The sequence below is a fragment of the Strix aluco genome, chromosome 16 (genome assembly GCF_031877795.1).
Source record: "Strix aluco isolate bStrAlu1 chromosome 16, bStrAlu1.hap1, whole genome shotgun sequence".
Taxonomy (NCBI): domain Eukaryota; kingdom Metazoa; phylum Chordata; class Aves; order Strigiformes; family Strigidae; genus Strix; species Strix aluco.
Window position 1 is genome coordinate 10,854,533 of NC_133946.1, and position 23,208 is coordinate 10,877,740.

Sequence of the window (23,208 nt, forward strand, 5' to 3'; positions counted from 1 at the left end):
CCCCCCCCTTGTCCCCAAGGATGTGGGTGCAGGAGCACTGCAGAAGCCAGTGGTTTATTACGTGTCCATGAGGGCCCCGGGGAGGCTGCTCGGCCGGTCCCAGCCCCCGCGGGGCAGAGGGGAAGGCACAGGCAGCCCGAGGAAGGGCAAGGCACGGTGTGAGGGTCCCCCCTCCAGCCCTGTCACCCCAAACTGGGCCCCCACCCTGTGCAGGAGATGGTCCCGGGGTGGGGGGCAGCAGCGCCGGGCACACGGGTGCTCCTCTGGCAGGTTGTGACCTGATGAGGCTCTGGCAACTGCAGGGCCCGGGGAGGGCAACTGGTTCAGCAAGGACTAAAGTCCAGGCATGAGAGGCCAGCTGGACCCCGCAGGAGCTGGCAGGTGGAGGCGTGAGGACGCAGGCAGGAGCATCACACTGCGGCTGCCTTCATCCTCCAGCAGGCAGGAGGCCAAGGCCAGGCCACAAAGAAGAGCAAAGAGATGTCCTCACCGCTGCCGGAAGGGAGCTGAGCCCGTTCCTCCCGCGGGCAGGTGAGCGTCAGGTGCAGGCAGCGGGAGTCCCTGGCTGAGAGCAGGGCCGGCAGAGCAGGCAGGGAAGTGACAGGGTCGGAGAGCACAGGGCTGGCAGCCCCGGGAGGGCAGGAAGAGACCTCAGCTGCCGCATCAGTGTCAGCGCTCGGCGGCGAGCAGGGGCTGCGGGGAGAGCATGGGTGAGCCTAATGCCTGCACCCACCCTGGGGACGGGCCAACTGGGGCTGTGGTAGGGGGCAAGTCCCCTCACTCAGCTCCCCAAAGCCACCCTGTAACCCAGCATGGCCCCACAGCGGAGCTGGTACCTGACAAGAGTCTGGGGAGTCGGCATCGGGACGCTTCCAGCTCGGCCTGGCCAGGGCGCCCAGCACCAGCACCCCAAAGAGGAGGATCAGGAGCCCCAATGTGTTGGCAAAGACAGCCTCGGTGGGCAGGCGCTTGTACTCCATTGTCCCGTTCTTCCTTGGGAGAAAAAGGGGCCGAGAGCTTTCCTGGATGTGCCCAGCCTTCCCCCAAGGCCACACAGCCCCGTCCCCACCCCACAGCATGGAGCTGTGCAGGTTAACCACGCACCTGAGGAGGGGAATCGCTCACTTCTCTTCGCCTCTCCGTGCTCGGTTTCACACCGTGCCGCTTCTGGCACTGAGAGATAACAACCCAAATCCCCACCCCACCCCTGAGCCTCCCTCCCTGCAACGGCTCTCCCCACACCCGCCATGATGCTCACAGGCTGAAGAAGAGCTTCTCGTTGATGCCTGACATACACGAAGCCACAGACAGCATGAGGATGGTGGAACCAAAGAAGACGTGGACGGGCTTGTAGAGGGCCCGGAGCCAGGTGGGAGCCCAGGGCAGCATGAAGGCGCTGAAACCAGCCAGCCACTGCGGGAAGAGGAGGTGAGGCCAAGGGGTACAGGGGTGGCTGGGGTGGGGGGGGGCTGGAGCAGCACCCACCTGGCAGGAGAAGAGCAAGATGGTGGCCAGCCCCAACCAGCTGTGCAGCGAGTACATGTTGGGCGTCCCGTTGTGGTTGTGGAAGCGAAAGACGGCCACTAACCCCAGCACGGCTAAGCCAAAGGCTACCAAGGCCAGGGTGCCGTGTAGCACCTTCCAGGGAAGCTTGGGGCCGCTCCAGGCGGGGGGCAGACGGTACACCAGGGCCGCTGTTGGGCGAGAGGGTCAGGCAGGAAGCGTGCCAGGGCCGCGCCGCGCCGCAATCCCCGCTCACCTGCGCCGTACAGCACCACCATGCCTGTCACCATCAGCACTGGGTGCCAGTTGAACATCTGGGCGCTGCCGTCCCAAGCAAAGCCGCCGCGCCAGTGTTGGCACCAAGCGCTCACGAAGGCCACACACACGAAGCCCAGGCCGCCCAGGAGGACGCAGAAAGGCAGGAAGGGGAGATCCAGCATCTCCGCGACGGGATGGCGGCACCTGGGGAAGAACGAGACGCCCGCTCAGCCTCTGCCGGGGATATCCACCCGCACCGGTGCTCTCGCGTGTGTGCAGACACCCCCAGGGAGGAGCCAGACAGAAAGGGGAAGCAGGCACCCCGAGGAGGGCTGGCCCTGGCCCAGCTGCTGCCTGGCTGAGGAAGGAGGCTAGGGCTGGAGCTGGCCAGCTGGGGCTGGGCAGGGTGAAACTGGCCCCTGTGGAGCCAGGTCACTGGGCAGCACCCCACTGCGTTGCCCTGGCACGCCATGCCCAGGGGACATCAGCAAGGGCCTCATGGGGAGGGGGCAGGTGTCTCCTGTAATGCTGCACCCCCTCCCAGTCTCCCCTCCCTTGTCCCCAAGAATCCACTGATCTGACCCCCTCCCTCCCTCTCACACATGCCCTCTCTAAATCCCCCCAGCACCCTCAAACCTGCACCCCAGTTGCCCTTTCACCTCCCCACTGGCACCCACACTCCTTCTCAAACCCTCCCTCAGTACCTTATGCCCCCCTAGCTGCACCCACAGCACAGGGCTCACCCCAGCTGGGTGTGAGGAGGCACTCCTGTACCCCCCTGCCCCGGACCCTGGCAGCTGCTGCACCCCTTCTCCCTCCTGCCTCACCCCACCTGCTCCATGGGGGACTGGGGGGGACCCGCTGGCAGCAACCACCCCCCCCCCCCCCCCCGCCTGGGCTGGGCGGTGGGACCAGCAAGGCCCTGCCCTCGGGGTGCTGCCCTCAGCCGACGGGGCTTGCGCAGGTGACTGGCTGCGCTCATTTGCCTGGAGATTTGCATCTGCCTCCAAAAATAGATATTTATATCTCTTCACAGGGTGGGGGACGGCCCTGTCCCTCCCCAGATCAGCCGCCCCATGGGACTGTGAGGCAGGAGGTGGGTGGGACACGGCCCCGGCGCAGCGTGGGGATCACGAGCTCAGCCACCCACTCGCTCAGGGCCTTGTGCCGCTCGTCACGGCGCTGAGCAGCCCCATGGCTTCCCCCAAAGCCTGGTCCCACAGCTCCCCCAAAGCCTGGACCCCCACAGTTCCCCGGGGCATGGGGATGTGGGGCCTGGCCCCACAGCTCCCCTACAGCTCCTCCAGACCCGGTGACACAGGGCCTGGCACCACGGCTCCCACAATACCGGGAACATGGGGCCCGGCCCTACAGTTCCCCCGAGTCTGGGGACACGGGGCCCGGCCCCGAGGCTCCCCCAAACCCGGAACACAGGGCCCCGCCGTTCCTCCCAGCCCAGCTGCCGCAGGGCCCAGCCTGGTCCCAGGGCCGTACCTCAGCCCCGCCCGCCGCCCGCCGGGCCCCACCGCCCCCTCGGCCTCGTCGGCCACCTCCATGTTGGACGGCGCCGCTCTGGCCGCTCGTCTCGGTGGTGGCTCTCAGCCAACCCGCCCAGGGCCAGCGACCAACGAGAGCGGTGGCCAGAGCGGCCCCAGCGCCGTTCCTCCACCCGCGCGCTTCCGCCTCGGTGGTTGCGGCGTTGCCGTGGAGACGGAAGATGGCGGCCGCAGGTCAGCGCTCGGCCGCTCCCGGCTTGCGGAGGGTGGGAGGCGGCGGGGACCACCGGCCCTGGACACCACGGATTGTCTGTGCACCGGGGGCGCGGGACGGGGCCGAGAAGCGGGGGAGCGACCCCGGGGACGGGGAGCACGGCGGCCTACCGGGGCGGGGGGGGAAGGAGTGGGTGGGCCTGGGGGCACTACGGCCTCTTAGGGACTGGGGTCGGGGGGAATGGGGGGGGACGGGGGCTGCGTGGGGACACAAGAGGGGACCCGGGGGCCACGCGGGGAGAGGATGTCTGCGTGGTGACTGCGTGAAGGGGTGTGGGGGGGGCCATGGGACGTGGGGGTGTGGGGAGCTGCCCCCTTTCCCCCCCAGTGTCCAGCCCTGTGGTTGCCTTTCAGAGAAAACAGGCCTCAGTGCAGCACTCTCCTGCCAGGACCCGGGGGACCCCCCGTTCTCCTGGACTCCCCCCATCCCTCCGAGCACCACCTTACCTCCCTCCGTGTCACGTCCTTCCTTCCCCAGGCAGTGTGGTCCCCGGCCTGGCTGTCAGCTCTGCCTCCTCTCTTGTCCCCAGACAGCCCAGTTCCCTCGCTGTGTCCTCATCCCCTCTCTGACCAGCTGCCCCAGGCGGGGTGTGCTGTCCTGGGGTGGGGTGAAGCAAAACGATGCTGGGACACTGCGTGCCCAAACCTGCCCCTGTAGCGTGGCCTGCTCAGCACTGCCCACGGAGCCAGCGGCAGCTTTAGGGTTTGTCTGGCGTGAGAGGTGTGAATAACCTGTCTGGATGCTGCTCCCCGGGACTCACACGTCTCCCTCGTCTCTGCATTTCATCACATTTGTTTCCTGAGATCGGGGAGGGGGTCTGTGAGGCTGGAGGGTGGGAGGGAGAGACTGAACCTGTGTGTGAGAAGGGAGGGGAGACAGCTTATTTGTGAGAGACCAGGGGCAGAGCACGGCTCGGCATTGGCGTGCTAGAAACTGGCAGGAGCTGCTATTGATTTGACCTTCTTTTGGGTTTCCTGGCAGAGGAGGTTTCCGAGGCGCAGGGGGGTGTGTTGCACCCTGGCAAACAAAACCTTTGCTCTCCTCCAGGTCTTGGCCGTAGGGAGAGGCGACGCTGAGCACCTCAGCTCTGGACCATGAGCTGGCTCTGCCACTGGGGATGCCGGGGCTGAAGGCTCCAACCCCCAGGGAAGGAAGATGCTCCAGACCAGCAACTACAGCCTGGTGCTGTTCCTGCAGTTCCTCCTGCTTTTCTATGACCTTTTCGTCAACTCCTTCTCGGAGCTGCTCCGCACGGCCCCTGCTGTCCAGCTCGTCCTCTTCATGTGAGTGCCAGGCGGGCGTAGCGGGCGGCATGGCAGGGCAGCAGGGCTGGGCTCTCACCACGTCTCTCTCCTCCTGCAGCATTCAGGACATTGCTATTCTCTTCAACGTCATCATCATCTTCCTCATGTTCTTCAACACCTTCGTCTTCCAGGCTGGGCTGGTCAACCTTCTCTTCCACAAGTTCAAGGGGACCATCCTGCTGTCGGCCACCTATCTGGCGCTCAGCATCTCCTTCCACGTCTGGGTTATGGTAGGCTGGGGTGGGCTCGGGGCTGCCGGCTTCTCCTGAGGGCAGGCAGCACAGGCAGCACAGTCTGCCTGCTTAGCTGGCCACAAACCCTGTTTCCTTCAGTCCCTCTCTCACAAGAGGAAGGCCACAATCTACCACCACAGGGACAATTCAGTGTCCCCCTGTGATTCCCTGCACGACCCCCCCCTTAGGCATTGGGCTGGAAGGGCACTGCCCCATCTCAGGCCCTTGGAGCTGCCCCATCTCTGGCTGTGACCTGCCAGAAAATCCTCTTTCCCCAGGGGAAGCCCAGCAGCTCCAGCTCTGTGCTGGCACGAAAGCCCGCGCTGGGGTAATCCCTGCTGAAGTCCGTGACAGCGGCTCCTGCTTTACCTGGGATTAATCCCCAGCAAACACCAGCGCTCAGAGCCTGGGGGCAGCCCCCTCCCCACAGGCATCAAGCAGCACCGAGGGCTGGCAGGGGTCCTGGCTCTGTCCAGGCAACAGCTTCCCCTTCTGTACCCTGACAAAATTCCCTCCTGTTCCCTGCCAGAGGCCCTGGGGACCCTCCTTCATGGGGCTCTCATGTCCCCCCCCCAGCCTCTGAGCGAGGGTCCTTCCCCACCCCACTCCGCCAGGGCAGGGAAAGTATTTTGAGCTGGGCCAGGGGCCGCCCCGGTGCTGCCCACGTCATCTGGGCAAGGGATTGACGGGGATTTATGGGGATCTGAAGTCTGAAGCTAGAATAGGGCCCGGCTCGCTGCCTAAATCCCCTGAGCTGCTTAACCTTTGGGGTGGGGGGCTGCTCCCCCAGCCGGCAGTGTTGCCCCTGTCCTGTGCGCAGCCTCGGGGCCAGCAGCGCACAGTGCTGAGGGAGCCAGAGGCACGGGGCTGCTGCCCCCAAACTAATGCAGGGCTTATTTTTGCCTCCTGTCTGTCTGTCCATCTGCCTCAGAACCTGCGGTGGCGAGATTCCGGCCGCTTCGTCTGGACCGAAGGCCTGCAGACTCTTTTTGTTTTCCAGCGGCTGGGTAAGAGCTTGTGGTCGCAGGGTCCCTGGGGGGGGTCCTACCCTTTTTGGGGAGCCTTTGGGAGTGAAGGTGGGGGATCCACCCTCACCCCCCTCCCTCCCGCAGCGGCTGTGCTCTACTGTTACTTCTACAAGAGGACGGCGGTGCACCTGGGAGACCCCCTCTTCTACCAGGACTCTCTTTGGCTGCGCAAGGAGTTCGCACAGTTCCGCGGCTGATGGCTCCCCTCGGGCTCTGGGCGATCCACCGTCTCTCTGCACCTCACGGGCCTCCATGGGGACGGCTCCGGCTCAGCCATCTTCCTCCTCTTCCCCCTGGGGACCAGCCCTTCCACTGATGCTGGCACAGCTTGTGCGGATGCCAGGAGTCGGTGGGAGGTTTGTGGTGCTTCTGGGCGCCGCCGCCCCCGTTGGGACTTGAGTGGTTTTGTAACGAGTAAAGAAATAAATGGGCTGCATTTTCCAGAGGTTGCCTGGTGTCTGCGCACCCCGGGCCCCCTCCCCGCCTCTTCCCTTCCATCCCGGCAGCCTTATGCTGCCCTTGCTGCCACAGAACAAGGCTCACAGAATCCCAGAATCATCTGGGTTGGAAAAGCCCTTGAAGATCATCCAGTCCAACCATGAACCTCACCCTGACCGTTCTCAACTCCACCAGATCCCTCAGCGCTGGGTCATCCCAACTCTTCAACCCCTCCAGGGATGGGGACTCCACCCCTGCCCTGGGCAGCCCATTCCAACGCCCAACAACCCCTTCTGCAAAGAAATACTTCCTAAGAGCCAGTCTGACCCTGCCCTGGCGCAGCTTGAGGCCATTCCCTCTTGTCCTGTCGCTTGTTCCTTGGTTCAAGAGACTCATCCCCCCTCTCTGCACCCTCCTTTCAGGGAGTTGGAGAGGGCTCTTCCCACCTTGCAGCGTGGGACATTGTAGGTAGAACCGGAGGGCAACCAGGGCTCCTCGCTCCGCCCCACCCCGCAGTCCCTCGGCCGGGCGCGGGACTCGAACCCGGGGTTTTCCGTCCTGGTCCTCCAGAACCATAGAGAGGGGTGGAGAGAAAGGCCGGGCGCTTTCCCGCCCAGCGCTGCCGGGAGCGAGGGCGGCGGCGGCGGTTCCCATGGAGATGGAAGATGGCGCCCAGGAGTGAGTGCGGGACCGAGACGGGCCGGGCTGCGGGGCCAGGAACGTGGGGCGGGGGGGGCAACGGGGTGGGGGCCGGGAGCGGGCCAAGGCACGGCGGCACCGGGAGCGGGGTTCAGCGCGGCGGGAAGTGGGGGCTGAGGCCGGTCCTTACCACCCCCACCCACGGCCGCCGTGCTCCCACAGGCCGCCAGCGCTCCTCGGCGCCGCTGCAGGTCCTGCTTTTCCTCAACGGGTGGTACAGCGCGACTTACTTCCTCCTGGAGGCCTTCGTCTTCGTCTACAAGGGTGAGCCCCCCACCCTGACCCTCCGCGCGCCCCCAGGGTGGCAGCAGCAGCCCCCCCCCCGCCCCGCCCTGAGGCCCAGCGCGGGCCCTGAGGGCAGCGCTGGCTGTGCCCGCAGTGCTGCTGCTGCCGTACCCCTTCACCAACCTGGTCCTGGATGTGGTGTTGCTCTTCCTCTACCTCGGCACTGAGGCCACTCGCATCTTCTTTGGTAAGTTGAAGCAACTGGGGGGGTTTAGTCTGGAGAAGAGGAGGCTGAGGGGAGACCTCATGGCCCTCTACAACTCCCTGAAAGGAGGGTGCAGAGATGGGGGATGAGTCTCTTGAACCAAGGAACAAGCGACAGGACAAGAGGGAATGGCCTCAAGCTGCGCCAGGGCAGGGTCAGACTGGCTCTTAGGAAGTATTTCTTTGCAGAAGGGGTTGTTGGGCGTTGGAATGGGCTGCCCAGGGCAGGGGTGGAGTCCCCATCCCTGGAGGGGTTGAAGAGTGGGGTTGACCCAGCGCTGAGGGATCTGGTGGAGTTGAGAACGGTCAGGGTGAGGTTCATGGTTGGACTGGGTGATCTTCAAGGGCTTTTCCAACCCAGATGATTCTGTGAAGTCGTGGGGACGATGGGGTGTTTGGTGGGCTCCAGAGCCCCCCCAGGAACAGCTGGGACCGCGATGGTGGTGTTTACAGCATCCCCCACACTGTAGCATCCTGGCTTTGTGGGGGACACCCCCCTAACTGTGTCCCCCACAGGGTCCAAGGGCAACCTGTGCCAGCGGAAGGTGCCGCTTTCCATCAGCCTGGCCCTGACCATCCCGGCAGCCGTGATGGCCACCTATTACCTGCTGCTGCAGACCTACACCCTGCGCCTGGAAGCCATCCTCAGCGCCATCCTCCTGCTTTTCTACTCTGTGGAGCTGCTGCTGGGTGTCCTCGCGCTCGTCTCCTTCTCCAGGTACCGCAGCCAGGCCGCGCGGGGAGCTGGGTGACCCCGGGGTGCCGCAGGAGTGAGCTGCCAGGCTGGTTGGGCACCAACACATCCCCCCTTTTCCCTTCTCCGCAGCGTGGATTCGTACTGAGGCCTCGTGCCACGCCAAAGGACCAAGTACACGCAGCAGCAGGAAGCCAGCGGTCCCGGTGCCGGCTCCACCTCCCAGGTAGCCCCAAAAAACAGGGTGAGGGGGTGTCTGCACCCTGCCAGCTCCCCGCTTCGCCCGCAGCATGCGCCAGCAATCTGCCGGGCAGCACCCAACCCGCTGCCACCCAGGATGCGGCCCCCAGGGCTTGTGACAGTTTGAGGTACGGAGAATTATTTTTTTTTTTTTCTACTGCCTTCTCAAAATAATTCACTATTTTCCAATAAATATTTATTTTTACCTGGTGCTTGGGCACGTGGCTTCCCCTGGGGCATGAAGTGCTCCGGTGCTTCCAGCCCCACAGTGCTGCCCTGAGCCAGCTGTCGGGGGGCGCACAGGAGCCCCCCAGAATCGTTATAGGACGGTCAGGGTCAAGGTCACAGAGGCACTAATACTCCCCCAAGCGCTGCTCTTCCCTCCCACAGTGGCCCTAAAACTCTCACCCCGCTCAGTACCTAAAAAAAACCATCGCAGGGAGAAAACGTGACAGAAGAGCCCTACAGTGCCATATAAAAGACTGACAACGTCATCAAGTTTATTACACAATTTCCAACCTATCAGAAAGACAAACAAATCTAGTCACTGCGAGCAGGAGGGGCAGCGCCTCGCTGGGTGGTTAATAGGGGTTTGCTCTGCACTTTTCCCCACTATTTGGAAAGAAACTAAAAATTTTTTTTTTGTGTCGTTAAGTAAAAAAACAGAACTCTCCCACCAAGCGCTCCCCCCTCCCTCCCAGCACTCACCCGCTAAGCCGGCACCTCATGATACTTTAAAAGATGGGGGTTTTTTGGGGTTTTTTTTGTGTGTGTGTGTGTCATTTCAACCTAAAAAGACTTCTGGAGCCAGGTTGCTCCTGCCCAGCAACAGTTGGGAGGGTAATGCCGCCCATCCAGCAGCCCTAGGGACTGTCACCCACCCTGAAAGTCACCTTGTGTCCCCTCAGCTTGACCCGACCCCCCCGGGCTCTCCCTCTCCTGCTGGAGGGACCCCTTGAGCACAGACAGCCACCCCCTGCCATGACCCCACCACCCCCTAGCCTGTTTGGAAAGGGCGAGTGAGGGGACACAGCTGGAAAAGGGGGAGCACCCGTGGGGGACAGGGGGTCCCCGAGGGCAGCAGGACGGGGCTGGGGGAGGGTGTCACAGCCTGCCCTGCCTCCTCCGCTTCCTCTAAAACAAGGAAGGCACTGCAGGAGAGGCTGGCTCCGCGCAGGACCCTGCCGGTGCTGCTGGTTGGGGTGACAATGCCGCTGCGGAATGGGGGGGCAGAGGGAGGGGGTGACCCCCAGCCCAGCTCCAGGTCCCCCCTTTCTTCCCCAGCACGCTGCTCCCAGGGAGGGTGAGGAGGGAGAGCAGTTTCCCAGTATGGGGGGGGGGGGGAAAGGAGGAGCGTGGCAGCATCCTGTGGGACAGGGGGGCCCACAGTGGGGACAGGAGTGTCCCCAAACAAGGCTGGGAGGATGGTACGTGGTAATGACCCCGTTTCCAGTGACTCCAGGCACGGGGTGGGGAGCCGTGCACCTCCAAAACCCCCCACGTGAGGAGGGGTCCATCCCTTTTGGCAAGGAAAGGGCTCACAAACCTCCCTCCGTGGCCAAAAAAAAAAAAACCAAACCAAAGAAGCACCATTTCTCTTTGGGTCCGAGTGTCCGTGGAGCGGAGCAGGGTGGCCTGGGCGCTGGGACTCCCCGTGGCTCCCTGGGAAGCGGCGGTAGCAGTGAGTGCGGGCAAAGGGCTCAGGCCCCAAAGGCCACGAGGTGTCGGTGGGAGTCCCGGCGGGAAGCGGCGCGGCTTTCCTGGGGCGCCCGGAGAGAGCTGGAGGTGGCGGGGAAAGGGTAGGAGGGGGGTGGAGGAGCGGCCTCGGTCACGTAGTCCTGGTCGAGGTGAGGAGATACGAGTCCATTAAAAACCACTTACTGCCAAACTCCTGCGGGGAGAGAGAAAGAGAGAGGAGGGGAGTGGCGAGAGCCACGCTCAGCACCGCCTCAGCCCTCGTTCCTCGACAGGGGGGAACCCCAAAACCCCTGCGGTACCAACTCACCTGTCTCAGTGGTGCCGGTCCCTCTCTCTGTCCCTGTCCCGATGTCGCTCGTGCTCCCGGTTCCGCTCCTGGAAATAGTCCTCGTGTCGATCCTCGCTGTGGAGCAGGTCCCGGTGTCGCCGGCTGCTTTCACGGGACCGGCTGGGAGAACGCTCCCGAGATCGGTGTCTTTTCCTTAGACAGAAGGAAAAGAAAAAGCTTTTGGTCACCTCTGAGGAGGATCTCGCTGGGGTGGGGACAAAAATAACGAGCAAAGCCTTAAGATGAAGTGCCTTTGGGGCACTGCGAGGCCCGGAGGGGTACCTGGAGGAGCTGCTGCTGGCACCCGTGCTGTAGGACTTGGCTTCGATGCCGTGCAGACAGTCTTTGAGGGAGGAGAGGAGGACGCGGCACCGCTCGTCGTTAGCGACGCGGGACTGCTTGATGACGGCGATGGCCGTGAGGAGGGTCTCGATGGCGTCGCTGTAATCGCCTGCGGGGAGCGGAGGGATGTAGATTCGCTGCGGGGTGGAGCTTTGGGGGGACATGGAGTTGGGGGGACACTCGCACACGCACACGGTCGCCGTTACCTGCGCTGGCACCGGACACTGCCTTGGAAATGGCGCTGCTGGAGATCGCCCGGTTCCTGTTCATGATCTCCTCAAACTCCCCTTCGCTCACAGGGGGGGGTGGCGGGCCGAGCTCCCGGCTGTGCAGGAGGCACAGAGGTGTGTGTGGGGGGTCAGTGTAGCTACCCCCCACCTCCCCTCCTCAATTTGGTACCCTCACCCTCACTCCGCCTCGCCCCGTCTCACCTGCTGTGGTTGTAGGGGGCCATGGCCTTGCCGTAGGTGTCCGGTGGAGGCCCCAGGGCTGCGTTGGGTGGGGGGAAGAAGGCAGGATTGAGGTGTAGGGCAGGGGGAACAGCCCCCGGGGGTGGCACAGCCAAATGGGGGGGCAGTCGGGGCGGTGGGGGCATGAGATGCTGGTAGTGGATGCCGGGCGGAGGCGGGGGGACACCAAAACCGGAGGAAAGGGGTGGCGGGGGTGGCATTGGCGGCGGGGGTAACCCCATGAGGGGCAGGGCGGCGGGGGGGCGGTTGAAAAAAGGCAGGACAGAGGGGGGTTTCTCCACGCGGGCGGGTGGCAAGGCGTTTTCCGTCGGCGTGGCACGGCCATCCACCGAGTCCACGGAGTCTCGGGAGTGGGCCCGCGGCGGCACACCTGCAAACGGCACAGGAAAGAGCCATGAGTCGTGGCTGGAGGGCTTGCAAGTCTTGGAGACCTCCTCCTCCTCCTCTTCCTCCCCACCCGCAGCAACCGGCGCAAGGACTGTCCTCTCCCGCAGCCCCAGAAAAGGGCGGCCTCGGGAGAGCTCAAGTTGCCCAGAGAAAGAGCCAGCTAGCCAAATGTAGCCTCTGCATCCACGTGCCTCCAGGAGGGTAGCAGCTCTCTGGCAAGACCCCGGCTTGCCCGCACAGCGCCCCAGGGACGCTCGTTCTGGGACAGCGGGGGCTTTGCGGAAGCCACTGAGCAAAGCGGGGTCACAGGGACGAAAGGGAAAAGCCACAAGAAATGGCGAGAGATCCCCAGCAGAAAAGTCGCCGGGTCCCCGAGTCCCTGAAGATTATTAAACGACCCAGAGAGCCTGCGATCCGCACACGGGTTGGGAAAGGCCTGAGCATGGAGGACAGCACCCAAGTGCCGACAGCAACAGAGCTGCTGGAGGAAGGAAAACTCGGCGCCCGTTTGCCCTCAAAGAGAGGGACAGGAAGCCTTGCTGCATCCAAAGAGGCCTCGAGGATGAGACTGGAGTGGTACGACGGCGAACGCTGCCTCTGCCCGGGCCTTGCCACTCTGACAGCCGTCAAGCGGAGCCCGAACGAGGCCCCACGCCGCCGGCAAGGCCCTGAAATTCAGCCTCCCCGTGCCCGGCGAGGCGAGGGGTGAGAGAAAGGAACACGCCCTGCTCCACCGAAACGCGAGGGCAGGTCGGGATGTGGTGTAACAGCGCCCGGCGCTGCCAAGCAGCGGATCACCGCGGGCGCTGGAGCTGAAGGGAGGGTGCAGAAGGTCACGGCTACCCCGCTGCAACTCGGCTTAGAAAGAAGGGCTTTCCTTGCGTGAAACGGGCCACGGGGGATCTACAATGACCACAGCTGGTCAAGACCTCCTCATCAACGCGCCTGTCAAAAACGGTCCCTGCGGCTCCGCGGAGCCCCCCGGCGCGGGGCTGGGGCGTCACATCGCTGCGGAGTGAGGCGAGGACCACCTATTGCCATTGTAGAAAGCCCACGGCCAGGCCCCAGCTGGAATACTGCGTCCAGTGTTGGGCACCTTACCTCCGCAGGGATGGACAAATTCTGGAGGAGATCCAGAGAAGAGCTACTAATAGATATGGAGGGTCTTAGCTATGTTGATAGGCTGAAGAGCTTAAGCCCATTCAGTTTGGAGAGGAGGAGGAGGAGGCTACGAGGGATCTTCGCAGTGTGTGAGCACCTAAAAGGGGATCATAAAGACTCGGGTCAGGATCTAATCAGACTCAGCAGGCACAGGAAACAACCCCCAGAGACTCCTGGCAGTGTCCCTCCCAACCCCGAGGCTCTCGGTGGCTTCGGCCTGACAGCTCTGCTGGGGATCTGCGGGGCCCGCGGGAGCACGGAGGTCCCCCCACCCACAGCGTGCTTTCGCCTCACTCACGTTTGCGAGCCTGCGCCTCGAACTGGGACAGGTTCTGTCGCGTTGCCAGCCTCACCTCCACCTTATCCCCATTGAGGATTTTACCGGGCAGAAGCTCCAAGAGTTTGTGGACCGAATTCTCAGAGGCGACCACCACCTCTGCGTACCTGCGGGAAAGACCGGCGGTCAGCCAGCAAGAGTGGTTCACCCCCTGATAGGGGGGTAGGGACCCCCACCACAAACCCCGCCCCGGGCTCCGTGCTTGCTGGCAGCCCCATCACACCCCACTGAACCCAGCCTGGTGTTCCATGTCCCCTCCTCCCTTTCCCATACTGGTTGGGAGTCTCTGCTTTACCATCCCAGCTCCAGGCAGACTGGGCATCACCCAGGGAAAACGACCAGCTGCCCCCCAACACGGAGGATGTGGCCTCGAGGTTCCCCCATTCCCCCACATCCCTGCCTCAGCTCTCACCCTTTTGACTGGCCATTGGCTCGGTTCTCTGCGAATTTCAGCTCCACTACATCATAGACACCAACTGAGCGGATGGTTTGGATCAGCTGCTGGTCAGTCGTCCACTGAGAGGGGGGAGAGGCTGGTGTCAGCTCCCACAGCCCTTCGCAGGACCCCGGTGCCCCCAGCTCACCCAGCAGGCTGGGGCAGGGCACTTGGAGTACAGACACCCCCTTAGAGCCCCTACGGGGAGTTTAAAATCAACCTCGAGGCTGAAACAGGCCCTGGGCATGGCTATGAGAGATCTCTCTGCTCTCTGGACAAGACAGAACTGTCCCTGTATCCAGACTTACCCACGCAGCCCCCAAGACAGCCAGGCAGCAAGTGAGACGCTACAGCCGCTGGTCACCCACCCCAGACCAGACCCAAAGCCCCTCAAGGGGCCCCTGAGGATCACAATATCAAGGCCAGCTCATGACCCAGCTTGGGACACTGGGTCAGCATGGATTGAGGAGGAACAGCCCCCCCAGAGAGCCCTTCAGCCCCCGAAAAGAGCCCTGCAGCCCCTCAGGGGTTTCTCTGGAGGACCCTCATCTGCGTACATACCACAGGAGACCCCAAACTACCCACGCATGCTAGGAGACCCCCCTCCACACCAAGCCCAGCCAGGCAGCCATCCCACTCACCCAGGAGAAGCTGCCCACGTAGACGGCAGCTCTCTTGTTGCGCAGCCCACTGTACGTGTACAGGATGGCGGGAGATTTGCTGTTGGGCTTGGGGGACGGCTCCTGACGGATCTCCGGCGGTGCCTCCGAGCTGCTGGTGCGGCTTTCGGGGGGCTGCGAGCTGGCTGCTAGCACGTCGTCGTACAGGTCCATCTGATCAGCATTACTGAACTCAGAGTCCTGCGAGGGGAGACACTGTGAGCACCTTCGCAGAGGGGAGACCCCCAGGGGTGAAACCGCAGCTTGGAAAGGGACCTGGGGGCTGTTAAGAGCCTGAACGGGGCTCTGGAGGACTGCCCCGTTCTGCTGGAGTCCTCCCAACACCCCCCCAGCAGAAACAAACCACCCCAGGAAATGTTTAAAAGTCCTCTCGCCGCTGTGCCGCAGGTGCCCTGGGGGCTGTGGATGAACAGCTGGAGGTGAGGAAGCCTCCTTGGCCGTTGGCAAACCAGTTGTCCCAATTCACCGAGCGAACGATCTCTTTTGAGGCAGCATGAGCCGATTCCAAAGGTTTAGCACCCAAACCGCTCGTCTGGGGTCTGCTCGCAGTTAGGAGGTGGTGAATCACTGCCGTGAACGAAGCCACAGCAAACAGAGCTGGTGGCTGTGATCGCTCACGAGGCAGCTCCTCTCCCCTCTTTCAGCATTTCATTTTCGCAACAACTGCCCCCGTGCTTCCCCTCCCTGGCCCAGCAGCCCCCTCTCAGCACCGACCACCCAAACCACGCCATGCCCTAGGCTTCTGCAAGCCACCACGGCATCCATTATTCCTCCTGGGCAATGTGGAAATCTCTCTCGCATGGCTCCAGTCCAGCTGCTCAGCTCTCCAACCGGCCCAGCATTAACACAAACCCCTGCAGCAACGGGATCAACATCTCCCTTCCCCAGCAATGGGGATTATCAGCACTCCGAAGACGGGGCTTTAGGCTCTGCTTTGCGATGCTTGACATAACCCTGGAGCAGTTTTTACACATAAAGAGGCGGAGAAAAACGCTCCAGGAAGCAGAACTGTGCGGGGTTACCCCACCGGTGACCCGCGCTGGCTTGATTTTCCTCCCCTCAACTTCAAGCCTTTTGCTTTTTTGCTCCAGCCCTCGCCTCGTGCGAGCGGAGGAGGCTCACTAGGATATCAGCTGCCCTCAGCAATGAGGCAAGACCCAACCTGCTGCTCTGGGAGGCTACCAGGAAGCAGCTCACCTTTTTTTTGAAGCGTGCGAGGGCAAAAGTTCAGCGGTGGAAAACCAAACGCCCTCGATGGACGAGCCTCTCGGCAGGCACGCGCTTCACAACAAACCCAGCCTGAGGGTTGCACACACCCACCCTCAAACCCTGCTCGCCTCGGATACGCCACCGCAACGCGAGTTCGCTCCTTTTTGGGCCAGCGGAGCCCTCCTCAGGGTAGGAGCTCCATGCTGTCTGCACACACAGATGCACGTGTCTCCCCTCCCCTCGGCGGCGCAGCCTTTCACGGCGTGAACCAGCCGCCAAGGAAGCTCCTGAGCTGTGAACTCAAGTGTCCTAGATCTGCCTTCCAATTCCCACTCTGTTCCGGGCTATATTTAATTTGGAGTGTACAGCGAGTGCTGTGTTTACTATGGATCTTCAGACTAATTGCTCACCCGGATTCAGCGTGCGCTGAGCATCATTGCATGGTACAAATTACTACGTTCATATCTATCCCACGGGAGCAATGCACAGGTCTTGTGCAGCACAAAAACCAGAAGCTCTGCTCCCAAATTTTTAGTTCCAGGACTTCAAAGGCAGTTCAGACAACATTTTCTGCTAGAGATGGTTAAATCCCCTACGCTGCGACGGTCAGGGAACTGCACACATAAAACACGGCCCTTTGTGAGCTCAGGGGAGAGACGGCGAAGGGTGCTCAACACACAGCTTTCAAAGGGTCATGGAAATCTAAAAATCAAACCCTTTTCCCCCCCAGACACTCTTCTTGACAGCAAAGTGTCCATTTCTAAGGCAAGTTGTAACTTTTGCATCCGGCTATTTCAGCTGCAGAGCTGATAAAAAGGTTACAAGAATTTCAACAGGGCGCAGTATTTTTGTACTCGTTTTCTGAGTGTGTTTGTTTAATCCGCCTCCCACACTCCTACCTCCACTAAGTGCCTTTGGACACGGCCCAAGGCTGGAAGATTTCTGCCTGGAAGTTTCAGAAAGTCGAGAACAAAAATAGTGGGGAGTGGGGGGCTAGAGGAGAAATCGCTCAGAAGCCGGGATACTTCAGCTTGGGAGTTTTTAGAGACCCTCTGGGATCTCTAAAAAACCTTTTTTTTGAAAACTAACAGCCTGATGGGAAGATGGTGTAGAAGTACTCACAGTCCAAGCGCTCCCAGACCACTCTGCTGGTCTCTGCCCCTCACTGCCACCGTGAAATTTGCAGATCCTCGCTCGAAACGCATGGTACCGAGAGGCTTCTCGCATCACCCGCCAGCCAACCCCTCTGTGGCAAACGCGTCCCGAACCCACGCGTGACACCTTCTGAGGGTGCTCTGGGACGCAGCTCAGCGTGCGCTGGGGGATTTGGAACCACGTCGGTGGCCCACAGAGACCACGGGGCAGCCAGGGCACCTTCCCCCCCCTCCCCCTCCACACGGCATCACGCACAGATTAACTCTGGGTTTCTTCCTGCCGCCGCACAGCCCGAAGTGAGCGAAACACCACGCTCCGCGGCCCTGATAATCACTTCCAGCTTTAAGAAGCTTCTGTCTACTTGGCCATGTCAAAGATCTTTTGTGTACTGTCCCCTAAACCCTCCAGTTCAATCTTTCCACGCCGTTTCCCGGTGCGCAGCCAGGCTCACTCCATCCTCCTCTCAACGCTGGTTAACTTTTCTTACTCCTGAAGACCCCCAAGACTTGATTGAGAACAAACCTGACCCATCAGGGACCCTCTCAGCTCCCCAGCAGACATTCCCACGTCCACTCAAGCCACTGCTTTTGTCACGTTTCCTGCTCCAGGCCTGCCGGGGGCCAAGCCTTCGTAGGAATGCCTGTCTGCAGGCACAGGCAGGCCAGGCAACACTGTGTCGTCTCCGCAGAGCACCCGGGGAAGCGACACCAGAGTTCTCCTGTGAATTCCTCCCACCTGTTTGTTGTTTATCAGTCGTCCTCCGAGACGTTACAGACTTTCCAACTCACACCCACCAACGTCACAGCTCTCCTTCTCCAGACGGAAGGTACCACGTCCACTTTCACTGCTTCCCTTTGGCGTTCAGAATAATTGCCATAAATGACGTTTCTTGGTTATTCTGTGCACTTCCAAACTCCAGCCCAGCCACCTCCACACATTTTCTTAATCTGCACTTTATTCCCCCAGCTCTCCCTTCCGCTCCCAACTCCAGATACACCTATTTCCCCATTCTGCTAAAAGCAAATTGCATGAAAACATACAAATTGAGGCAGTTCCTAAGCCAGAGCAGTTCCGTTTGGTCCCAGCACGGTACTAGATAGTTGAATACACAGGGAATCGGGTTTATTCCGGGAGTTTTTCGGGATGGATGCAGGAAGTGGTATTTCAGAGTCAGAGGGTGTCTGGGCAGGGCTGCCCGGCTGCTACAAGCAGCACGGACATTTGCTTTGCACCTCACTTTTCTAGTGAGGTTCCCATTATTTTGGCAACATTACAGCCAGCTTGGACCCTGCCCTTCTCCCAAGGAAATTGCTCTCAGCAGAGAACTCCTGCTTCTTCCCAGGCAGCTGGAAAGCACCTTGCAGTCCCCTTGGCTCAGAGGCAGTTAACAGAGTTTCCACCATTTCGCTTTTCCCCCGAAACGTTTACTCACGGCGTATCCTCACCCGATAACCTCCCGCCTCCTCAGAACAAAGGGTTTATCACCCTCAGCCCCTCTTCAGCCCTCTGGGAGCTCACGGCCATTCCCTCCTCCACGTGTTTTGTTTCCAGTTCACGCAGCTTGCCCTCTAGTGCAGACCAACTTCCCTCTGCGGGCTTTCCATGGCCATTTTTAATCTTCAAACATCTGCGTTCACACCCGCTCTCCCGGATCCCCAAACTCTCTAAAATCTGCTTTTTTAACAGCTACACCCCCCCCCCCACTTCTCTGTCATTTCTTCCCACGGGTCCCAGACAGCCTCAGGGTGGGAGAGGTGGCACACGGGCACCTCTCCGACCGCAGCCAGTCCCTGCCACAGCTTCCCAGCCTCTGTGGTCCCATGGGTGCGGTGCTCCGGGTCCCCTCACCGTGCAGTTCCCTGGCAGGGCCTCTTCCAGTTTAGATTTCTCATTTCTCCAACCACGCTGCAACTATCCCCTTCAATCTCCGCTCATCACTGCCCTGGCAAACATCCTGGTCCAAACCCTGCCTCCCCGTCCCAACCGTTTTGTGACCAGCCACATGTTGAACCTCTGTGGAAACCTGCAGAAAGACTCTTTATTCCCAGCTCGAGTTGACAGAATTTAGGATTCAGGAATGGTCCCAGCCCTCGGTTCCCCAGAGCGACTCTCCAGCGTTGTGCCACCCTTCCCCGGGCACAGCAGTCACATTTTCTGCCTCCGTTCTGTGCGTACGCACCAGCTGGTGGGTACATCCACCCTAATCGCTCCAGCGCCTCGCTAACCAGCTGGCTGACACCAGTTATGATGCTCTCCCCCAAAAAAGGAGGATGTGCAGCCGCAGCCCCGCAGCCGGACGTGTCACTCACCTGGTTGAACTCCTCGTCGGCGTAGATATCAATCAGATCCACCCCCTCGGACATATTTCCAGAGACGGGAGCAGGAGCCCGGGCTGGGACCGGGGCGAAGCAGGAAGATCAAAGGTGACCTGGAGCGGGGTGAGGAGGGGGGACAGGGTCAGCAAGGCACTGGGGACCCCTCTGCCCCCCGCTTCCCTGCAGGCACCAGCCACCCCCTCAGAGGGGCCCACAGCCTCAGCCCAGACCCACCCGGGGGCCGCAGCAGCCCCTCACCCTCTGGCTGGGGCAATCCCACCTCGACCCCTCGCTGAGGGCCACCCCCGGGGGGAGGGGAGGCGGCAACGTGGCCCCGTTTCCCACAAACCTGACAGATCCCTGGGGGCAACAACCCCCCCCCTCAGGGGGCAACACCCACCCCCCCAGGACCCTCAGTCAACCCCCCGCGCCCCCGGACGCTCCTTAACGCAAACGCGGGGCACTGACCCCCCCTCCCACCGCGACTCTTTCCCGGTGAACCCCCCCCCCACCCCAGGCAGCCCCTCCCCAGCAGCGAGATCCCCGGGGGGGACCCGGCCACTCCCCCCGCCCCCCGCCCACACCCGAGCTGGGTCCCCGCCCCGGGGCAGCGTCGCCGCCGCCACCCCCCGGCCCAGACACCCCCCCCCCCCACCGGGGCCGAGACCGCCATATCGGCCCGGCGCGGCCCGTCCCCGCCGAGCGGCGGGACCCGGGGGAGGGGGGACGGGGACCAAGGGGTGGGGGCGAAGGGTCGTGGCTCCCCCCGGCCCGGTCTCCCCGCGGCCCCGCCCGTTACCGCCAACAGGCCCCGAGCGCGCGCGCCAACCGCGCTCACCGCCACCGCCAGCGCCGCCGCGCCACGCCACGCCCCCTCCGGTTCAAGGCCCGCCCCTTCCGGCCCGCCCCGCTCTGCCCCCCCCTCCAGCCTACCCATAGAGTCGGGCCGCCCGCTGTCACAGAGCGGCCCGGACGGAGGCTAGAGCGGCCCCGCGGGGCTATGGCGGCGGCCAGGGTGAGGCCGCGAGGGAGGTTTACTGGGGGTGAAGGGGTGTTGCTGGGGGGCGGTGGGTCCCGGGGCAAGGGCAGGCGGTGGGGAGGAGCCGGGGAGAGGTGGGGGGTCTGGGGGGGTCAGTGTGTGGGATGGGGGATCGGGGGCAGCGGGGTCTGGGTGGTTATAGATAGGGAATCGGGGGGCAGCAGCATCTGGGGGCGTTGTAGGCAGCAGGGCCCGGAGTGAGGGGGCTATGGGATCGGGGGCAGCGGGGTCTGGGGAGATTATGGAGGTTTAGGGGCAGAAGGGTCTGGGGGGTTACAGGGTGGGGGCAGCATCGGCAGGGAGTTATAGGATGGGGGGGCAGCAGAGTCTGGGGATGATGTGGGATGGGGGACCGTGGATTTTGGGGGGGGGGGGGGGGGTGTGCACGTGTGCTGGGGATCCTCTGCTGTGCAGGAGCAGCCAGGCCTGACGCTGTCCGTGTCCCTTTCCCAGCTCTGCTCCCTGCCTGGGCGGGCTCTGTGCCGGCACGTTGTGTGGCCAGTGTGCCTGCAGCGTGGCTACCGCGGGGACTCACCGAGGGACTCGGGGAAGGACGTGCTGGAGATCCCCTTGCCCCCCTGGCAGGAGCGTCCCGACGAGCCACTGGAGACGAAGAGAGCCCGGCTGCTGTACGAGAGCCGCAAAAGGGGGATGCTGGAGAACTGCATCCTGCTCAGGTGAGGTGCGGAGTGCCCCGTCCTCCCTCCTGGCTTCACAGCCACCCTCCAGCGCTTGTCTGTCTGTCCTTCCCCCCAGCACCCTGACAATTTGTCCCAGGGGCACACGGGGTAAGGGGGTGGTGAGTACTTTACAGGATAGATAACATCAGCCCTGGCGAGCTAAGGGAGAAAGACCAGTCGAGTTGAGTGTAGCTGCTGTGTAGTTCAGCTCCCTAAAGATGTCACAGGTTTTTAATTAACAAGGAAGATCCCCAAGCAGGGGGGGTTTGGGACTAAAGCAGGGGTCAAGGGAGAGCAGGCTGGGGTTTGAGGCAGGTCGCTTTGGACCCAGCTCCTCCGTGACTTGTGGCGTCGTGGAGCGAGCTGGGTGCCAGCCAGGCTCTTCCTCCAGTCCCCTGCACTCACCCTCACACATCACAGAATCATCTGGGTTGGCAAAGCCCTTGAAGATCATCCAGTCCAACCATGAACCTCACCCTGACCGTTCTCAACTCCACCAGATCCCTCAGCGCTGGGTCAACCCCACTCTTCAACCCCTCCAGGGATGGGGACTCCACCCCTGCCCTGGGCAGCCCATTCCAACGCCCAACAACCCCTTCTGCAAAGAAATACTTCCTAAGAGCCAGTCTGACCCTGCCCGGGCACAGCTTGAGGCCATTCCCTCTTGTCCTGTCGCTTGTTCCTTGGTTCAAGAGACTCATCCCCCCTCTCTGCACCCTCCTTTCAGGGAGCTGTAGAGGGCGATGAGGTCTCCCCTCAGCCTCCTCTTCTCCAGACTAAACCTCCCCAGTTCCCTCATCCTCTCTGCAGCCTCTTCGCGAAGGAGAACCTGAACCGCATGAGCGAGCAGCAGCTGAACCTCTACGACCGGCTCATCAATGAGCCCAGCAACGACTGGGACATTTATTACTGGGCCACAGGTACGGCGCGGCTGCCCGTTGCCCTGCCCGCTCCCAGGCAGCGCTGTCACTTGGAGCTGTGGGCGCTGGGTTTGGGTGGGGTGGGAGGGGTGGGAGGTACTTTGGGACAGGCCGGAGCCATTCTCTTGCAGAAGACACCCAGTTGGGTGGGAGTGTTGATCTGCTCGAGGGCAGGGAGGCTCTGCAGAGAGACCTGGACAGGCTGGAGCGATGGGCTGAGGGCAACTGGGGGAGTTTCACTAAGGCCAAATGCCGGGTTCTGCCCTTGGGCCACAACAACCCCCAGCAGCGCTACAGGCCTGGGGAGGAGTGGCTGGAGAGCTGCCAGTCAGAGAGGGACCTGGGGGGGTTGATTGCCAGCCGGCTGAACAGGAGCCAGCAGTGTGCCCAGGTGGCCAAGAAGGCCACTGGTATCCTGGCTTGTATCAGCAATAGCGTGGCCAGCAGGGACAGGGAAGGGATCTTTCCCCTGTACTCAGCACTGGTGAGGCCGCCCCTCGATGACTGGGTTCAGTTTTGGGCCCCTCACTCCAAAAAGGCCATGGAATGACTCGAGCGTGTCCAGAGAAGGGCAACGGAGCTGGTGCAGGGTCTGGAGCACAGGTCTGATGGGGAGCGGCTGAGGGAACTGGGGGGGTTTAGTCTGGAGAAGAGGAGGCTGAGGGGAGACCTCATGGCCCTCTACAACTCCCTGAAAGGAGGGTGCAGAGAGGGGGGATGAGTCTCCTGAACCAAGGAACAAGCGACAGGACAAGAGGGAATGGCCTCAAGCTGCGCCAGGGCAGGGTCAGACTGGCTCTTAGGAAGTATTTCTTTGCAGAAGGGGTTGTTGGGCGTTGGAATGGGCTGCCCAGGGCAGGGGTGGAGTCCCCATCCCTGGAGGGGTTGAAGAGTGGGGTTGACCCAGCGCTGAGGGATCTGGTGGAGTTGAGAACGGTCAGGGTGAGGTTCATGGTTGGACTGGATAATCTTCAAGGTCTTTCCCAACCCAGATGATTCTGTGACTCTTGCTGCTCTTTCCTGGTTTTCCCACAGAAGCGAAGCCCACACCAGCTGAGTTTGAGAACGACGTGATGGCCATGCTGAGGGAGTTTGCCAAGAACAAGAAGAGGGAGCAGCGGCTGCGGCAGCCAGACCTGGAGTATCTCTTTGAGCCACCCCACTGACAGGTTGGGGGGGGGCTGCCTTCTCCATCCCCACCCCCTGGAGCAGAGGAGGGGCGCTGGGCCCTGTGGAAACACTGATGCTGCTGCCTTCCTCGCGGCTCTCCTCCTCCTCTGGCAGCAGCTCCCTCCGACTCAGGGCACGCTAAATAAAGCTGTGGCTGCTAGCCCTGCTGCTCCTGCTGCCTCCCTCCTGCTGCGCTGTGGGAGCAGGGCTCTGCTTGGGGCGGGG

General features: G+C 62.2%; 5 protein-coding genes across 10 annotated transcripts; 3 read left to right on the forward strand and 2 right to left on the reverse strand.

Annotated features, from left to right (window-relative positions):
- Nucleotides 1–35: 35 nt before the first annotated feature.
- CYB561A3 (cytochrome b561 family member A3) lies at nt 36–4,347 on the reverse strand. Of its 2 annotated transcripts, none has more exons than XM_074842170.1 (6): nt 3,978–4,347; nt 1,760–1,965; nt 1,486–1,694; nt 1,259–1,413; nt 837–993; nt 36–693 (listed from the first exon to the last, which is right to left on the reverse strand). In XM_074842170.1, the coding sequence occupies exons 2-6, from the start codon at nt 1,941–1,943 to the stop codon at nt 670–672; spliced, it is 729 nt and encodes a 242-aa protein (XP_074698271.1). In that variant the 5' UTR covers nt 1,944–1,965; nt 3,978–4,347; the 3' UTR covers nt 36–669. The 2 variants fall into 2 exon arrangements, with proteins under 2 accessions (XP_074698271.1, XP_074698270.1); XM_074842169.1 differs by lacking the exon at nt 3,978–4,347 and adding an exon at nt 3,256–3,355.
- Nucleotides 1,297–6,539, forward strand: TMEM138 (transmembrane protein 138). 2 transcript variants are annotated; one of them, XM_074842198.1, is made up of 5 exons: nt 1,297–1,428; nt 4,579–4,814; nt 4,894–5,065; nt 6,000–6,075; nt 6,181–6,539. In XM_074842198.1, exons 2-5 carry the CDS (start codon nt 4,687–4,689, stop codon nt 6,291–6,293), a joined length of 489 nt encoding a protein of 162 aa, XP_074698299.1. In that variant the 5' UTR covers nt 1,297–1,428; nt 4,579–4,686; the 3' UTR covers nt 6,294–6,539. The 2 variants fall into 2 exon arrangements, with proteins under 2 accessions (XP_074698299.1, XP_074698296.1); XM_074842195.1 differs by lacking the exon at nt 1,297–1,428 and adding an exon at nt 3,383–3,491.
- Nucleotides 6,540–7,179: 640 nt separating this feature from the next.
- TMEM216 (transmembrane protein 216) lies at nt 7,180–8,861 on the forward strand. Of its 2 annotated transcripts, XM_074842201.1 has the most exons (5): nt 7,180–7,212; nt 7,396–7,497; nt 7,613–7,705; nt 8,239–8,440; nt 8,549–8,861. In XM_074842201.1, the coding sequence occupies exons 1-5, from the start codon at nt 7,200–7,202 to the stop codon at nt 8,562–8,564; spliced, it is 426 nt and encodes a 141-aa protein (XP_074698302.1). In that variant the 5' UTR covers nt 7,180–7,199; the 3' UTR covers nt 8,565–8,861. The 2 variants fall into 2 exon arrangements, with proteins under 2 accessions (XP_074698302.1, XP_074698301.1); XM_074842200.1 differs by lacking the exon at nt 8,549–8,861 and having other exon boundaries at nt 8,239–8,529.
- A 263-nt stretch (nt 8,862–9,124) lies between these two features.
- CPSF7 (cleavage and polyadenylation specific factor 7) lies at nt 9,125–20,078 on the reverse strand. Of its 3 annotated transcripts, none has more exons than XM_074842143.1 (10): nt 20,013–20,078; nt 19,169–19,287; nt 14,457–14,675; nt 13,792–13,895; nt 13,341–13,486; nt 11,456–11,864; nt 11,231–11,349; nt 10,965–11,133; nt 10,662–10,835; nt 9,125–10,547 (listed from the first exon to the last, which is right to left on the reverse strand). In XM_074842143.1, the coding sequence occupies exons 2-9, from the start codon at nt 19,220–19,222 to the stop codon at nt 10,667–10,669; spliced, it is 1,389 nt and encodes a 462-aa protein (XP_074698244.1). In that variant the 5' UTR covers nt 19,223–19,287; nt 20,013–20,078; the 3' UTR covers nt 9,125–10,547; nt 10,662–10,666. The 3 variants fall into 3 exon arrangements, with proteins under 3 accessions (XP_074698244.1, XP_074698242.1, XP_074698245.1); XM_074842141.1 differs by having other exon boundaries at nt 19,974–20,056; XM_074842144.1 differs by lacking the exons at nt 19,169–19,287; nt 20,013–20,078 and adding an exon at nt 17,595–17,707.
- A 2-nt stretch (nt 20,079–20,080) lies between these two features.
- SDHAF2 (succinate dehydrogenase complex assembly factor 2) lies at nt 20,081–23,143 on the forward strand. The gene is made up of 4 exons (XM_074842199.1): nt 20,081–20,189; nt 20,667–20,890; nt 21,704–21,813; nt 22,849–23,143. Exons 1-4 carry the CDS (start codon nt 20,175–20,177, stop codon nt 22,977–22,979), a joined length of 480 nt encoding a protein of 159 aa, XP_074698300.1. The 5' UTR covers nt 20,081–20,174; the 3' UTR covers nt 22,980–23,143.
- Nucleotides 23,144–23,208: the final 65 nt, after the last annotated feature.